A 19,606-nucleotide genomic window follows, 5' to 3' on the forward strand; every position below is an offset into this window, starting at 1 on the left:
TTATAAAGTAATTGACCGAATCTTATGAAATAAGGGTAGAATTATTTCCCGAAAAATTCGTCAAACTTTTGATACCGGTTTCCAAAAAAATCGGTAACAAAAAATTATATATTTTATAGCACTTCCCGGAAAATTCAATCCCTACTTTATGTATAATTTATTGAAATTTGGTCATTCGAAACCGGTTTCCAAAAAGATCGGTAACAAAAAAAAATTTCCCGGGGAGTGCTATAAAGTGTACTATTTTTTGTTACTGATCTTTTTGGAAACCGGTTTCGAATGACCGAATTTCAATAAATTGTACATAAAGTAAGGATTGAATTTTCCGGAAAGTGCTATAAAGTATATAATTTTTCGTTACCGATTTTTTTGGGAACCAGTATCTTTTTGGAAATCGGTTTAATTGAAAGTAGTATTTTTTAATTTACAGCATTTTAGAGAGAAAGATAGAGAGAGAGAGAAAGAGAGAGAGAGAGAGGGAGAGAGAAAAGGAGAGGGAGAGGGAGAGGGAGAGGGAGAGGGAGAGGGAGTGAGAGAGGGAGAGGGAGAAGGAGAGAGAGAGAGAGAGAGAGAGAGAGAGAGAGAGAGAGAGAGAGAGAGAGAGAGAGAGAGAGAGAGAGAGAGAGAGAGAGAGAGAGAGAGAGAGAGAGAGAGAGAGAGAGAGAGAGAGAGAGAGAGAGAGAGAGAGACTATTCGCGTGTCTTATTACATATGTTCTCCGGGGCGAAGCCCGGGTAACCAGCTAGTATAAAATAAAGTAAAATAAATTTTTTATTTAAAAAAGAATAGATTGTTATATATATATCTGCATACTTTGAATTACACAAAATGATTGTGGATATGTCTAAATATCTAAAGAAGTTTAATATATGTATATATTACGGGCAAAGTCCGTATAGTGTGCAGTATCGACATTGCCGCGGGCAATGTCAGCATTGCACAACGCGACTGGGCAAAGTAGTTTATTAGCAGACATTGCCCGGTTTGATGTGGGCAAAGTTAACACTGCCCATCCAGCGATGGCAATGTCAATAACGACTATTATTATCACATTGCGGACTTTGCTCGGTTCCAAGTGGGCAATGTCAAAAATTAACAGTTAGCCTTATGTAGGCAGAGGAGGTGCTCCGTTTCCACCGAGGCAAGTTGCCACATGGATTTACAACTTTCCACGCATAGAAAGTCCACGCATGTACTTTGCAAGGCATACTATGTGTCTAGTTTAACGGTAGTGGAGCCCCCCGCAGGGGGGCGGAACCTACTGCCTCCGCGCGTACACTTTCCACGCGAGACGAGTTACCACATGGGTTTACAACTTTACACGCGTGGAAAGTCCACGCATGTATAATACTTTGCAAGGCATACTATGGCCGGTATTCATAGTCGGTTCTTATTTTAAGACCGGCTTAAGTAATGTCTTAAGATGCCAATACGGCTTCGTGATAGGTTAAAATGACATCTTAAGATTGTACTTAAGACGGTCTTAAATATAAGAACCGACTATGAATACAGGCCTATGTGTCTAGTTTAACGGTAGTGGAGCCTCCTGTAGGGGGACGGAACCTACTGCCTTCACGCATACACTTTCCACGTGAGACCGAGTTGCCACATGGATTTACAACTTTTCACGCGTGGAAAGTTCATGCATGTAATCAAAAACATCCACATCGCGTCATGACTGCATCAATAAGTGTCCACAACGCGTTGTGGCATTTTCACATTGCCAAAACGCGTTGTGAGCGTTATTGATAGTGCCACGATATACGAATTTCGCGTTGTAGTGGCCTTTTTGAATATGCCACAACGCGTTGTGGTCAGCTTTTTCGTTTAGTGAACGTCGGTCTTTAAGCCTGACATGTCCATTTACCGCAGCTTGTTAGTCCACGGAGATTTAGCATTGTCGACATTGCCCACATGGAATTGAGCAAAGTCCGCAATGCGTTAATAGTTGCTGGCATTGCCATCGCTGGATGGGCAGTGTCAATTTTGCCCACATCAAACCGGACAATGTCCGCTAATAAACTACTTTGCCCAATCGCGTTGTGTAATGCTGACATTGCCCGGGCAATGCTGACACTGCACACCATGCGGACTTTGCCCGTAACATATATATAATCTTCTCGCAATCTGAATTGCAAATGGATGATCAAACAATAATTAAAAAAATTTGTATGAAATTTTTATTTGATTTGACAGCATTCTCTACTTGTTTTGATTTGAAATGGACACAGAAAAAGAGAATGAATTATTACAATAAAGGGTGTAAAAAAATAAATGGATGTAAAAGAAACAAACGGATTAATTTGATAAGATTTAAAAAAATGATGATTTATCAAAACTTACAAAACTTGTAATCAAAAATTCAAAAAATTGAATTTTTCAAAGTATAATTCAGAAAATATTTATTTTTTAAAAATTGATCAAAATGTAACCAACCATAAGAAAAAAAATATATTTTACATAGATAGTTTTGCTCTTTAATTTCACAATTGCATCTTTTCCTTTATATACAACCCTTTATAGATTGAATATAATTTTACTATATGTATATAATATTAAAAAACTATAATAATAAACATACTTTGATACAAAAATGTCTATATTTTCTATATATTTAATAGTGTTCATTATACACACACACAAAAACCAAAAATTATTGCGTTCTAAACGTTTTTGCATTTTTTTTACATAAATATAATTAAAAATAATTATTAAATCGCATCGTCAAAGTTATTGCAATCGTGCTATTCATTTATTATGAGTTGACATCAAAAGTTAATGCAAACTGGCAAGTTAGTAGAAGCAATTGTTTATAATTAGTAGAAATATATTAAAGCATGAAAGATATATAACTAACCAGAATAGTAAATGGTTTTTCGGGTCATGCTGTAATTTGTCCTTGGGATTTCAAGGATGCATTTGAGCTCTGCAGCTTCTGGTAGTTCTTCGTCTAGAAAGTCTACTCGTGATAAAATATTATACAATCCATCTTCGCGGAGCGTCACTGTGGGTTTCGAAGTTTTCTTTTCTGGAATATCCCTATAAATATTGTATATTATTATATGTCTATAACAATTCATATTTTATTTAAATTACGTCTTTTGTTATAAGTAGATTTAATAGTTTTTTTTTAGAATTTTATATTTATAATTTTTATATAATATATAATTAATTAAATTTATTAATTTTTATCATTTAAAAAAAAAAGCAGAGAAAATATGAATAATTTAAAGTTTCAAATTTTGTAACATATTGAGATTTCTTGGTATTTACAAAGACAACTTACTTGATTGAGATATCAAGAGTCGGCTGAGGATAAAGACCTTCTGCTTTACACATTGCTTCCACACCATCTTTATTATCTATACTCTTTTTTTGGTATTCGAAGTCGAATTTTTGTCCTGTTGCTGCAACAAAGATTATATGCAATATCAATTTAGGTAGCAGAGTGATGTAATACGTCAAATGACATATTAATAACGTCTTAATGACTTCTTTAACCTCAATAATACGCCATTAAGATGTCTTAGACGTCATCTTGCTACCTGGGAACGTTCAAACAACATCCCCGATAGCACCAATATCCTGTAAATATTAATATAACGTCCATAGGCATTCTGGACATAATATGAACATCCATAGGATATTGTGTGCTGTCTGGGATACAATATTGAATGGTATACTATAAGTACTAAACTTTTGTATTATTATTTATTGTATTAGGGGCATTCTCGCTAAAATTTTTATGTTTTGACTCTGATCTATTTTAATAATTTTGACAATTTTTTTCCGAGAAGCATTCTGAAAAAAAGACATATTTTTTGTTTGGGTCTATGATCAATATTTCCGATAGTGTAATTTTTGTAAAAATTAAATTTTTTGGTAACTATTTTTTAAAACGTTAATATCTTAGAAATATTCAATCCTATCGAAAAATGACTTGGATGAAATTTGTTCAGGTTAAAATGAATCACATGATGTATATATTCTTTTTAATTTCTGGACAGTCTAAAGTTGTGTTATACAGTTAAAGTTATGTTAAAGAGGAAAAAATTATTTTTCGTAAAGTTCGCTTTTTTTTAATTAAAAACAACTTTGTACAAATTTTGTCGGAAATTATGAAATTTTTTAGACCTCTTGAAGCATGGCAAGATTTTTTTCAAGAGTTCTACCTATTGAAGTTTTTGTAATAATCTGAATTCGGCATTACTCGGACTAAATAAATAGTCAAAATACATCCGTTAGTAGTAGATTAAAAACTTCAATTAGACATAACTTTAATTTCTAAATAGTTATGTCTAATTGAAGAATATATACATCATGTAATTCATTTTAATACATTTCATCCGTCATTTTTCAATAGGATTGAATATTTCTAAGATAATCAACGTTTTAAAAAATAGTTATCAAAAAATTCAATTTTTACAAAAATCACACTGTTGGAAATATTGATCGTAGGCCCAAACCAAAAAATACGTCCCTTCTTTTTTTTCAGAATACTTCTCGGAAAAAAATTGTCAAAATTATTGGAGTCAGAATCAAAACATAAAAATTTCAGCGAGAATGCTCTATTAGTATTTAATATCAATATTAAATTTAATATTGATAGGAGGGAGGAAGGGGGGCAATGGGAGAGAGAGGGGGGAAGGGGGCAGGAAAGAGGGAGAAAGCGAATCCATGTATTTTTATTATCTAAAATATCTCCCTTATAGTTTTAAAAATAGAACATCTCTAGAGTATTCACTTCAAAAAAGCATTTTATTTTGGCTGATAGAACATCTTCCTTAATCAAAGTTATTTTTTTCAAAATTACAACATTATAGATATTTTTTTACATTATTTAATTTTTTATACGCAGTAGTTCATATTATTTGATAAGCTGTAAGTGACCTTTAAACTTATAACTTTGAGAACGATAATTTGCATTTAGGGCCTGAATAGACGAGCGACTTTGTCGCGCGACAGAGAAATACGATAAACCTGTACAGACGGGCGATTTTGTCATGCGACAGAGAAACGCCATAAATCCATATAGATAGGATATATCGAGACAAATTTGCATAACACATAAACATAAGCATAAAAAAATTGATTAGTCCATATACATGTGGACCAATCTATTTCTTTATGCATTTGTTTATGCATCTATGCAAGTTTATCTGGATAGACCTATACACTGAGAAACCTATTTTGTTGAATGAACTAAAATCTTTGGTTGGATATGATTTTGGTTATGTTAATCAAATTTAGTTGATTCAACAAAAATGGGTTTCTCAGTGTATAGGTTTATCCAGACCAACTTGCATAGGTGCATAAACATATGCATAAAGAAATAAATTGGTCTACATATGGACTAATCAATTTTCTTTTTTGATTAGAGTAGGATATAATACTACTACACTCTATCATTGAATCGAAACAAATTTCTTGGAACACAATCTAATTTAATTTCTGGTAATCTTTTAACTTTTGTCATTTTATTAATTATATTATCTATGTCAGAGTGAATAGCATCATGCTTTCAAAACAGCATAAAATTTATTAATTTATAATCGAAGAAAAATTTTGAAATGTTATTAATTTAGAAGGAATGTCAAAGAAATATTGTGCAAGCATCATTATGCAGAAGAAGTTCGATCTGAGCTGGTCATGTTCAATCAGTATACATTTCAAAACCTTGTAAAAGGAAACATGAAATTCTAGACTCTGTAAACATTGTCGCATTATTGTAATTAAAGCTGCTAAAGCAACGGTAAAATGTTATTGCAAATCCGACAATCAGTCCACATGACTTACATCCGTAATGTCGATATTAATCAGATAAACGTGTTGTCTGTATTCTTAATTGCAATAAATTTCATGGTTATTTTAGGAAGAAAAGATCCTATAAACATATGCTATAAACTGCTTTGTGTTCAGAATATTTAGGGAACCTTATATAATATTTATAAATATGCGCCAATGTAATAGAGCAATGTATACTAATATAATTCCATTGACCATTCCTGATGTCTGTTACCACTATATCGCCGTTTACGTTGACATATTAAGGTTTAGGGCAACTATTTCGAACATCTGTGCAATAATAACAATAAGGAAGACAGAAAGTTAATATTCTTTTGAGAAAGAGAGAGAGAAAGAGAGAGATATTTTTCAATGACTAGATAATAAAATACCTCTGTTCTCTGAAAAACTGTTGAAATGGATGTAAATAAATTTTATTCAAGACATTATTTGAATTAATTATATAAATTTAAGGTAAAACATTTGCCATCACATTGATTATAACGTTATGTAAAAAAATAAACCGGATAACGTAAGAAAGTATCTGATTTTCAGATCTCAAAAAATGAGAAAAATTCTATCAACTATAAATATTCTTTTAAACTGAGTAATTTAAATATTTTGTTTTATTCTTAAAATTAACTTAATATCTTAGGTCAGTGCTGTCCAAGGGTTTGCAATTTTGGATATTGACTGATATCTATTGGTGTTTATGCCTCATGCCTTCTTTTTTCTTAATGGAGATAGAAAAAGAAAATCAATAGACGTAAACGCCGACACACTTCAATCAATGCCCAGAATTACAAATCTTGGACAGCACTGTCTTCGGTGATATAAATGAGGGAATCATCCCGCGCACGCACATATTATATGATTTACTCTTTTGCACTCATCACTTCCATCCACCTCATCACTTCGCGCCTATACTCTACACATCTACACTGCACTCATACACACACATATAAATGTAAATTCAATCATACATCCTTTACGTGACATATTTTAGTTAGACAATACGAATTAGCCGATAGTATTGTAATTTCCGCAACTTATAATTTAGGAAATTTTTACGGATGAAAGGTATAATTATACTATTTTAAGAAACCCACTCAGTCTCTGCTATAAATATATATGCAATCAAAAATAAATAATATCTTTTACAAAAGATTCAAGGTAACATTCAAGTGTAACATAATCTTTAACATTATCTTTAACAAAATAAGTATCCAATTCACGCAAGTGTCATTATTTTATATCTTCAAAGTTAAATCACTTTTGTCAAAAACTTTTTTTTTCGCTAAAATTATGAGAAATAAAATGTAAGAAACTATTGTAAAAATATATGTGCAATTTTTATGTTTTTATTATTATAGTTATTTCATCATGGCATATATTATATTACATCTAATATTTTTAAGTAAAATATTTGATGTATTTTATATAAAATATGTAATATAACATTTCTATAATCTGTTTTATAAAAGCTATTCTTTTTTAAATAAATGAATGATTCTTTATATTTTATACTATTGTTTTATTTTCTATCTTGAAAGGTAGAGAAAGCGTATTTTCGAAGTTCGAGGTATGAGATCACGAGGCGGATATTTCGCGGAAAAAGAGACGCACGTAGAGCAATAAAAATAAATAAGAATGTAATAGCAATGGATATACTTGCGTTATCGTAATGTTGGAGCTTTCTTGGTGGTTTTGCTGTGTTCTATTACGAGGTCGACTTTTATTTTCGAAATAGCAAGCAAGAGCGTAGATATAAGGGAATACGAATAAAACATATGTTATTGCTGATGTCATATTGATGTCAAAAAGCAGCAGAAAATGAAACATATATCCTGAGATATAGAATTTATCGAAATATTGATCTACTGATAAAATTATTTATTAAAAAAAACATAATTGATGGTTAAACGTAAATTATTTATATTAAAATATATTAAAATATGAATGGTGTATACTTATAAGAGTAATTTACAAATAATATATAAATAAAATTTTTTAATTCTTTTTTTAATATTTTTTTTATACAACATGTTTATATTCATAACACATTTTAAAAAACTGATTCAAGATTTAGGAAATAGACAAATTTAAGTAAAAAGTGTATAATACATTTTTTATACGTAAAACGATTACTTTAATTATTATGCATATAAAAATATTAATTTTTTATATTAATTTTAAACTTATTAAAAAAATGAATAGTTTTATATAATAAGATATTTCATATTTTATGTCAAAATATTTCAATGTGAAATATTTCATAAATATTCATTTTTTAATTACTTATCTTACAATTAATATCTTAATATGAAATATTATTTAAATATTTGATTTAGGTAAAACAATTACTTACATCTGAAAAATAAAAATGTAAATAAACGTCATCGTTATCACCAAAGTAAAAAAATGATAGTGAATTTAGTTATCTACCCTATAAGTTCTAAACCCTTTTTTGCAACATTTTGGATAAATTAATGTAACAAAAATTGCGAAAAACATAGACCTAAAAGATTTTACAAAAAAGAAAAAAATCCTAATTATTCTACATATAAAAGTATTAAAGCACAATTATCAAAAAATTAATAGTTTACAAGATATTTCATATTTTATTTTGGCTCATTTTGACATAAAATATAAAATATCTCGTATACTATTCATTTTTTGATAACTATGTTTAACACTTTTATGTACAGAGTAATAAGATGAATCAATAAAGAAAACACATTGTTGCTTTGCACATTGATAAAAAAAGTAAATATCAAGAGACACGGTAGTGTCTCGCGCCAAGTACACGCGGAGCGAGACCGACCGTGACTCTTTTACGCGACGCGACGGGTTGCGAGTACCCGAGATGTTGAGATCTCGATAACGAGTGAACGGATCAAGTTCTAAGTAGGCTTGATCGATAGCTTGGGGTCCAATTAGGGGGGGGTTTCTCTCATAATATTCCGCTACGTGCCTTACGAGCGGAGATATTGCGACGCAAAGTCCAAATGTGAAAATTTATTTTTAAGATACTCCTCCTAACGCTCTCATTCAATATTATTATGATTATCAGAGAAACGTCCTTTTCACTTTTTCGACGCTGGCGGCGCAGGTATCGCCAGTTTCGATATCGCGCGCGTATTTCAAAATTAGGTCGATAAACTTATCGGTCAGGAGGAAGATTTCTATTTAAGTAAAAATTAGGTATATATATAATAAATATTGAGTCAACGGAAAAGTAGGTTCTCTATGCTTGGCAGAAAGTGCCGCTAGGGAATTTTTAAGTCGATTCTTATGAATCAAGCTTGAATTTGATGTCTATGTATCCCAGGTTGCCGATGACAAGGTCCAGATAGTGCGCTTTATAGTTTTCGGTGTCCAGGTGTAATAATACGTTGAATTCGATGTCTACGTGTCCCAGGTTGCCGATGACGAGGTCCACATAGTAGTGCGCTCCGTAGTTTTTGGTGTCTACGTGTATTAATATCTTGAATTCGATGTCCACGTGTCCCAGGTTGCCGATGGCGGGATCCAGATAATGCGCTTCATAGTTTTCGGTGTCCAGGTGTAATCGTACGTTGAATGCGATGTCTAGGTGTCCCAGGTTGCCGATGACAAGGTCCACATAGTGCGCTCCGTAGTTTTCGGTGTCTACGTGTATTAATACCTTGAATTCGATGTCCACGTGTCCCAGGTTGCCGATGACGAGGTCCACACAGTGCGCTTCGTAGTTTTCGGTGTCCAGGTGTAATAATACGTTGAATTCGATATCCACGTGTCCCAGGTTGCCGATGACGAGGTCCACACAGTGCGCTTCGTAGTTTTCGGTGTCCAGGTGTAATAATACGTTGAATGCGATGTCTACGTGTCCCAGGTTGCCGATGACGAGGTCCACATAGTGCGCTCCGTAGTTTTTGGTGTCTACGTGTATTAATATCTTGAATTCGATGTCCACGTGTCCCAGGTTGCCGATGACGAGATCCAGATAGTGCGCTTCATAGTTTTCGGTGTCCAGGTGTAATTGTACGTTGAATTTGATGTCTACGTGTCCCAGGTTGCCGATGACGAGGTCCACATAGTGCACTTCGTAGTTTTCGGTGTCTACGTGTATTAATACCTTGAAATTGATGTCTAGGTGTCCCAGGTTGCTGATGACGAGGTCCACATAATGCGCTTCATAGTTTTTGGTGTCTAGGTGTATTAATAACTTTAAATCTGAATGGGTGCGTTCAGCCGATACTCCGCTAGCCTAGCAATCGTGACCAGTTGCTCGTTTTTGCTCGTTTCTTCTCTTTTTAATCCAGTAAGTCAAAAAAGAGGAAACGAGCGAAAACGAGCGACTGCTCACGATTGCTAGGCTAGCAAAGTATCGGCTGAACGCACCCAATGTAGGACACGTAGATATCGAATTCGAGGTATTAATACATGTAGACACCGAAAACTACGAAGCGCACTATGTGGACCTCGTTATCGGCAACTTGGAACACGTGGCCATCAAATTCAAGGTATTAATACACCTGGACATCGAAAACTATAGAGCGCGCTATGTGGACCTCGTCATCGGCAACCTGGGACACCTAAACATTGAATTCAAGCTTAATTCATAAAAATCGACTTAAAATTTCCCTAGCGGCAGAATTAAAATTATGTCATGACATAATAAAAATCGCTGAATTAAAATTATGTCTAGACATAATAAAAATTGGACAAAAATTATGTTTAGACATAATAAAAATTGGATGAATTAAAATTATGTCTGACGTAAAAATAATTATCAAAAATATCGATACCTGAAGATATCGATACATATACAGTTGCGAACAACATTCAGTAAGACACGCAAATAAAAATAAATAAAGAATTTTACAGTTAACGACTTATTAACATTAATCATGCTTTATTGCGATTATGTTTTATGTTGAAATTGAAAAATATATACAAGGTGTACAACTAAAAGGGTTACAGATTATTATTTTTAAAAAACTGAGCAAAATATTAAATTGTTGTTTTCTTTAGAAATAATAGTCCGTAACACTTTTAGCTTCATACCTTGTATTATATACGGTTTATGAAATTATAAGATATATTGTTTATAAGATTAAGTTGCGTAACACTACAAAAAAGCGTGATATCCGTACAAAATTACCTTTTTAAAAAAAAGGTAAAATGAGCGCCAAGTACACGCATAATAGTGTATATGTATTATGTTGTTACCCTGTTATGTTGTTACCTCGAAAAAAACAAAGTGGTAGTATTATACCTCCAAATAGCTTTATCCTGTACATACTGTTTATACAATGCGTAATATACTACAAAAAGGCGTGATATCCGCACAAAATTACCTTTTTTAAAAAAAGGTAAAAAAAGGCGCCAATTACACGTATAGTAGTGTATATGTTGTTACCTAAAAAAAAAAGAAAGTGGTAGTATTATACTTCGAAAAAACCTAAGTAACAAGTGGTAGATCTTTATATCTCGAAAAATCTCGAAAAAATCTAAACAGTAGTATCTTTATTTCCGAAAAATTATAACCCAAGTGATACACGTCACAAAATTATGTTACCTTATCAAAAAGAAGAGTCGCGCTTCAAGTGATCTATTACAATTACAAAAAAGAAATGATATCTCTTTAAGTTAGAGCGCCAATTACAGAGAGAACATGTATATTGCCTCAAAAAATAATTGTTGCACTACATTGAAAAATCTTTACATTGTGTCAATTAGAAAAGAATGTATAATAACAATTTTATAAGATTAAAAATTTTTATTTAAATTTAACAAGGGAATACAAGATATTTAAATACAAAGTTATTTACATGTGTATTTTTTAATGGCCACAAAGAATTACAGAAGTAACAGTACAAAATAAAAATATTTTATTAAAATACATAAATTTTTCTTGTAAAAAAACTTGGCGCTGCTAGACCTCGAAATTTTAAATAAATAAATAAACTTATTCTATACTTAATTATAAGCCGCATTATCCGCCGTCCGCGTAGTCACGCACACCCATATCACTTACTCCCACATCCACGCTGATAATCATTTAATATTACTTCCATTGTATTCTTCTCTGAATTATTTTTATTTATTGTTGTTTTTATTTATTTAAAAGGTCTAGCAGCGCCAAGTTTTTTTACAAGAAAAATTTATGTATTTTAATAAAATATTTTTATTTTGTACTGTTACTTCTGTAATTCTTTGTGGCCATTAAAAAATACACATGTAAATAACTTTGTATTTAAATATCTTGTATTCCCTTGTTAAATTTAAATAAAAATTTTTAATCTTATAAAATTGTTATTATACATTCTTTTCTAATTGACACAATGTAAAGATTTTTCAATGTAGTGCAACAATTATTTTTTGAGGCAATATACATGTTCTCTCTGTAATTGGCGCTCTAACTTAAAGAGATATCATTTCTTTTTTGTAATTGTAATAGATCACTTGAAGCGCGACTCTTCTTTTTGATAAGGTAACATAATTTTGTGACGTGTATCACTTGGGTTATAATTTTTCGGAAATAAAGATACTACTGCTTAGATTTTTTCGAGATTTTTCGAGATATAAAGATCTACCACTTGTTACTTAGGTTTTTTCGAGGTATAATACTACCACTTTCTTTTTTTTTTAGTTAGATATATTACAAAAGAATACTTACAGTAGATCACCATAGAGGTGTTTGCTGCCCGTTCGTCCTCAAACGTCGATATCACACACATATAATCACCACTTAGTTCAATTCCTGGTTTATCTAGCTTCATAGCTCGATACTCGGTGAAAGGATCATCGCTGGCCTTGTACGTTAAATCGATGTATTTCGCGGCCGGCTCGTCAGCCGGGACTAAGGGACTTCTGCCGTGGATCCACTGGTAGACTACTCGGTTGTCGTTGAAGAACCACTTGACCACTAACCCTTGGCTCGAAGTGTTTTCCAGAGCGTAGTCGCAGTCGAGGATCACATGATCGACATCGCCAACTTTCACGGCAGAAGGGATGTTGATGCTTCTGATGATGAGTTGCTGGGATTCTACAACGAAACAATCGGAAAACTTGACTTCTTTCTGATGCGTAAGTATAACTTCTTTCATTTTCTCTTGAACTAAAATGCTATAAAAAATAGATTTACAAACATTAAAAAACAGAATAATTTTAAGCAAAAATGTGAGAGGTATATTACAATCTTGTTATTTAAATCTACCTTTTTCTTAAAAAGAATAATATTACAAAATTGTGTTGAAACTAAAATTAAATTTGTACACATTATATTCTTTTATATTGCTATGTTTTGATATTTAAAATATCATATTTAATAAAGGATAATATGATTCTATACTGTAACAAAACTGTAAAGTCAAGTATTTAAAAAAATATGATAGTTTTTGAGATATACTGCCATAAAAAATTCTTAAGGATGTTTTGGAGGTTTATCAAAATGCTACGAAATTGATGAAAAATTAATATCATATTCTGTATTTTCTTTTAAAATCTGGGGCTAAATTTTAGATTGATTCACGTTTTAGATAAAAAGTTATAATAAGAGAAAATAGGATAGAAGGATTACGATATACAATCAAATTAGAATAAAATGCCATTTACGGTACAAGCTTAGATTTTTGGCAGCCTTATATTAATTTCTGTATATATATGTAGGTCCGAAAGTATGTTCCGGGACTTTTATTTTTGATATCAGTATATTCCGGGACATTTGGCAGTTTCCAGGACTGTACATTTCAGAAAACGTAAACAGTCCCGGAACATACCTCTGGACCTACATATATATATATATATATATATATATATATATATATATACATATATATATATACATATATATATATTTGGCAGCCTTATATTAATTTCTGTATATATATATATATATATATATATATATATATACAGAAATTAATATAAGGCTGCCAAAAAAAATGTATATATAATAGGTTGGCAAATAAGTTCGTTCGGTTTTTTATATATATACCAATCAAAAAAATATATACACTAGATTTTTTGATTTTTTGATTTTTCTATTCCTCTCTCCCCAAACTCACTCATTAATTAGGAGCACCTTTGACGTTCTTTCTCCTCAAACTCTAACCTACACACAGATCTTCGAATTCTTTTTTAATTCCCAAAAAATTGAAAAAATTTCGTAACCGGTTTCCCAAAAGATCGGTAACGAAAAATTATACACTTTACAGCAAAAATCGGTAGTGTTATAAATTGATATTGATTATACTCAGGAATTTAGGAAGTTTTAGTTGTATATAATATATTTATATAGAATATACTTGTTATTAGGAGAACCTAAGAGTATAATTGGAACGCTAAGATTTAAACAAATTAAATATATTATTAAATATGAATAAATAAACTTGGTCTTGCACTAAAATATTCTTTGAAATATCTACTATAAGAGAAACACAAGTTTTACTGCAAAAGGAATAGTTTAAAAGGATGAAATTATTGTTTTATATTAAAAATGTAAGTTTTTCTTATGTATTTTATGCGGAGTATAATGAGATACCTCACAAAATTTGTTTATTAATGTTCAAAACTTATATTCTTAAAAGTGATTTATTAAAACATGCAATATATGTATATATATAGGAATGTATTATTATATTTTTAATTAATAATAATTGTTTATTAATAACATTTTTTTTATTAAAATGTAAATAAAAATCAAAATTTGGTATAATAGTCTTTGGCATCAATATTGCGCAACATTCGCAACATACATGTAATATAGGTATTTACTGATAGCGTATAAAGAAAAAAATAAAAAATTTTAAGAACACAAGTCATTATAGGACTAATGCTCCATTATGCTCGGAAATTTACAAGTTTGCTTTAGGTAATATAAATCATCACAGTTAATTGATATTTACACAGATATTGTACTAAATTGACAAGAAAAGGTCGTTTAATAACATAAATGTATTTACAGTAATAAAAAGTAGAATTTTATCACACATTGCTTGTCTTATGCAAATGTATCAAAGAAATTGCAACTTATTGTCAGTCGCGGAGTGCAAACGCATTAAACAATTTGTAGCATATCTTTCAGCTAAAAATCAAAACTGATAACAATACGCGGTTAGAGACATCTAAAAGTAATAATTTTGAAACATTTCACTACATATCAGTATCTCTGTAAAAAGATATCAACCATATCCCATTATTTCCCGGGTGTTCCTCTATATTATAAGAATTACACATTCCAAGAATATATACGGAAAAAAATGTAAACAAGCACAGTAACAACTGTGCCGCAATCAACACGTAGAACTACGTCTATTAGAATAGAACATATATAAAAGAGGCATTGAACATCGAATCTGTGTCAGACATCGTGCGAGAGAGAAACGTTAATTGTGCGAGAGAGAAAGGTAGTGAAGCCTAATCGTCCGCAATGCGCATACGCAATAGGCATCCATTCATCTATTCATTCATTCATCCATTCACCCATTTATTCATTCACCATTCATCAATTCACCCATTCATTTATTCACCCATTCATCCATTCATCCATTTATTCATTCTATCATTTATTTATTTATTTATTTATTAAATCCATTCACCCATTCATCCATTCATCCATTCATCCATTTATCCATTCATCCATTCACTCATTTATTTATTAAATCCATTCATCCATTCACCCATTCATCCATTCATCCATTCATCCATTTATCCATTCATTCATTTATTTATTAAATCCATTCATCTATTCACCCATTCATCTATTCATCCATCCATTCATTTATTCATTTATTTATTTATTTATTAAATCCATTCACCCATTCATCCATTCATCCATTTATCCATTCATCCATTCATTCATTTATCCATTCACCCATTCATCCATTCATCCATCCATTCATTTATTCATTCATTTATTTATTTATTAAATCCATTCACCCATTCATCCATTCATCCATTCATCCATTTATCCATTCATCCATTCATTTATTCATCCATTTATCTATTCATTTATTTATTTGTTAAATCCATTAATCCATTCACCCATTCATCCATTCATTCATTCATTAATTTATTTATTAAATCCATTCATCAATTCACATCCATTCATCTATTCATCAATCCATTCATTCATTTATTTATTTATTTACTTATTAAATCCATTCACCCATTCATCCATTCATCCATTTATCCATTCATTCATTCATTTATGTATTTATTAAATCCATTCATCCATTTATTCATTTATTTATTTATTTATGAAATTGCGAAAACCCTTAGCTTACATCGAGAGATCTTTCAAAAACTATATAATAAAATATATTTTTCTTTAATACTTTTCGAGAACAAACCCATATCGAAAAATTAACCACGAAAACATTTAGCTTACATCAAGAGAGAGCTTTCAAAAACTATATAATAAAGTATATTTTTCTTTAATACTTTTCGAGAAAAAGAAAACGTTGCATGAACACGTTGCAAGAAAACGTTGCATGAAAACGTTGCATGAAAACGTTGCATGAAAACGTTGCATGAAAACGTTGCAAGAAAACGTTGCAGTCGTACCCCCATACCCCCCGAGAAAGACGTAGTTCTACGTCAAAATGTGTATCAAGAGCATCATTTTTTGTATCAGTATCAGTGTTATTGAGATAAAATTTATTGATGCAACACACATCAATATTAATGAACAAAAAACATCAGATAATTGTTTTAATAATTTAAATATTTGGTCCAATAATATCCAATTGAATTAATTACATATGCTTGTGGCAGCCCGTGACGTCGACGTTTAATTTAAGCAACTTTATATTGTTTCGTGTGTATATATATATATATATATATATATATATATATATATATGCACAAGCATATGTAGTTAATTCAATTGGATATTATTATCTGTATTATTAACAAAAATATATTCGATTAATCAACCTAGAACACAAACGTCATACGTATAAACTTAATTACTTAATTATCTTTAGCAGAATAACAGGGGTTCTAGGAGTAAGCATCTTCTTCGAAGATGATTTTTCAGCCTGATTTTTTCGTTATTGTTAACATCTGTAAAGTTATAACAAATATAAATAAATGTCAAGCAGACAAATTTATAGTTTTTTACATAGTTTCTATACCTAATTTATATAATATTTACAATATTATACACAAAATTTCCATATTCTTCGAGATTTTTTCACTACTTTTTTTATAAAAAGTTATCTTTAACATTATTTAATACAATTAAAATTTTTTATAAAAAAGATTTTTATAAGACTATATATTTTATTATAAATATGTATTTTAAGATGAGAATTTTATCTCTTTTTTTCGAAAGGTAAAAAGCAATATCTTAATGTCTAAAAATGTAAAAAAAATGTAAAGAAATGGAAGAAATCATCACAAATATAAGCAATAAGTAAAGATTTATTTATTAAAATTGTATATTCAACATTTTTTAATTTTATTTTATAATTTTAAAAGTATTAACAAAAATGTAAAATGTCAAAGTTTTTGAAGTTTTTAAAACCACTTTCTTGTTAAAATAAAAAATAATTAGTTTATTAACTTTATGTACACTATATGTTTTTCTACAAAATGTTAGAAAAATAATATTTTTTATTTTTAGACTAAGTCTTGTTTGTATAACGCACGTTTAAAATAAATACTTTTTTGAACATATAATTTTTCTGACATATACATTTAATTTTTAAACAAATTATTCATTCACAAACAAAATTGAAACGATTCGAGATTATTTCTGTATAATCATCATATAATTATAATTAATACCGTGTAGTAGCTCTACGATAAATGGCAATAAATGTGACACAAATGTCGTTATTACGGTAATAATACGATAATACGGTTTTGCGTTTCCTGGACACAGTTTTGCCTGGTCAACATAGAAGGTGGACGGTGTATAACCGTGGGGTAAATCCAACCCCTGATATTACACGTGGACACGTATATAGAGAAGTGCATACAACACCGGTAACGAGCGAATAGCGAATAAACATTGCGGGTATACAACGAGAGCGCCGTTAAATAATCACGTTAATTGTAGCGGATTCTCTGCTCTGTGTAATGCAACTGCAATAGCCTGCAATAGTACGCCTGTTCTACTCTGTAAACGATATCGACCATGCCACTTAACGGAATTATCCAATTCTCGCATGCGATGCCTAATTGATGAACTTATTTTCGAGTTATCTTAAAAGTACATTTTTAGGAAATAAAGATTGTCTAATCTATTTTGAAATTATTCATAGTATTTATAAAAAACATCTCTACTTCTTTTATTTAAAATTTCTTTATGTAACTTGTTACAAATTTCTTTTAAATAGATTTTTACATAAATATAAATATATATATATACATATATACCTATATGTATATATATCGAGATTTAACAGACCAGTTAACAGTAACATTTAATCGTTATATTAATTGCACATTTGCAAAATTTTTCACTTGGTGTAAGTTGATTTTTTGTCTGATGACTTAGCTTTTTGCTTAGTGCGCGCGGAAATTTACGCTTTAAACTTTGACGTAAGACGCGAAAATATACGTAGCTTTAAATACGCGTGTAAATTTCAAGAGAAAAAGAGAGAAAAAGAGCCGGTACTTTGTGTATGCGCACAGTTTTAGATTAGAACCAAATAAGCAAGGAAAAACGTGACCTACTTTAAATCTCCTTTGTAGATTGGCTTCAAATGCAGCTTTATAACTTTCTATTTGAAGATTTCACAACTTGTCCATTTATCTTTTTCAACTCAAAGTGCTCATATATAGTATGTATTTTAATATTAAAATCAATTTATTTTTATTATAATGGTTTATATGTTATAATAAATGTTATAATTATTTATATTATCATCCGTATTAACTACAAAAAATTATTTATTTATTTATTTATTGTACACACACGTACATATATATATATATATATATATATATATATATATATAGTGCACAATTTTATAGCCACAATTATAGACCATAATTATACCAATTATATATTTAAACATTTATATATAGATATATAATTTATTTTTTTATTATAATTTATGATACTTTGCACAAAATTTAATTCTTTATAAATAAATAAGATAATTTATAATGTTGTAAATTATATATATATTATGTTAACATTATTTATAAATGAACAAAGTAATTATATAAATAAAAAAATAATTACTTTATTTTCAATTAATTATATTATAAATAACCATTATTATTTATAATATAATTAATAATTATTTGATTCATTTTCCTCTTCTAAAAAGGGCATGCCGTGTAGGTATTGTTGTCACTTTTCCGCGATGCCGATTGGTTCTCTTGCTGCGGTTACTTCATTTGCAGCTGTCATTGTATATTTTTACAGTTGTGTGTATCAAGGATTAATAGTGTAATAGTAATAGCATAATGTTAAAGCTAAATAGCGCGCGCGAAGCGCGCGTCTGTAGTGTCTAGTATGAATAAAATATGCATAAAATATATTATAATTATTTATACATACTTTTGTTTATTAAAGTTTAATTTTATTGTAATTATTATTCGCGCACGCTCGTATGGATACGTGTATTTATTGAAATTTGTAAACTTACTTTTTTATAATCCTCTTCTATTATCTTTTACCTTATTCTTTGCAGCAGACTAATAATTATAGCGTTTGCAATTATCTTTGCTTCTGCTGCAGAAAATTCACCTCGCAACGCGTTGAAAACAAAGTGCACTTCATTATGCAATATTATATTTGGAGCCGAGCTTGTTAGCGATGTCACAGAAAACAAGCTCACGGCAAGCAATCGAACAAGAAAAGTTTACAGTA

At 30.2% G+C, this 19,606-nt stretch overlaps 1 protein-coding gene and 1 long non-coding RNA gene across 4 annotated transcripts in view; one reads left to right on the forward strand and one right to left on the reverse strand.

The window, feature by feature from the left end:
• LOC143908392 (uncharacterized) overlaps positions 1-19,606 on the reverse strand; it is a 41,595-nt gene that overhangs the window by 18,706 nt on the left and 3,283 nt on the right. For all 3 annotated transcript variants that reach the window (XR_013260126.1, XM_077426050.1, XM_077426049.1), the window contains exons 2-4: positions 12,449-12,817; positions 3,287-3,407; positions 2,858-3,039 (exon numbers count right to left, since the gene is read on the reverse strand). Coding sequence is in view for 2 of the 3 variants with exons in the window: in XM_077426050.1 (XP_077282176.1) it covers positions 2,858-3,039; positions 3,287-3,407; positions 12,449-12,817 (672 nt within the window). In the remaining variant the exon portion in view is untranslated. The remainder of the gene's footprint in view (positions 1-2,857; positions 3,040-3,286; positions 3,408-12,448; positions 12,818-19,606) is intronic.
• Positions 12,844-19,606, forward strand: part of LOC143908394 (uncharacterized) — a 50,161-nt gene continuing 43,398 nt past the window's right edge. Inside the window, exon 1 of the long non-coding RNA XR_013260127.1 lies at positions 12,844-12,858. This is a non-coding gene — a long non-coding RNA (uncharacterized LOC143908394). The remainder of the gene's footprint in view (positions 12,859-19,606) is intronic.

This window comes from Temnothorax americanus, unplaced genomic scaffold (genome assembly GCF_048541705.1).
Source record: "Temnothorax americanus isolate GAGA-0224 unplaced genomic scaffold, ASM4854170v1 Scaffold93, whole genome shotgun sequence".
Lineage (NCBI taxonomy): Eukaryota > Metazoa > Arthropoda > Insecta > Hymenoptera > Formicidae > Temnothorax > Temnothorax americanus.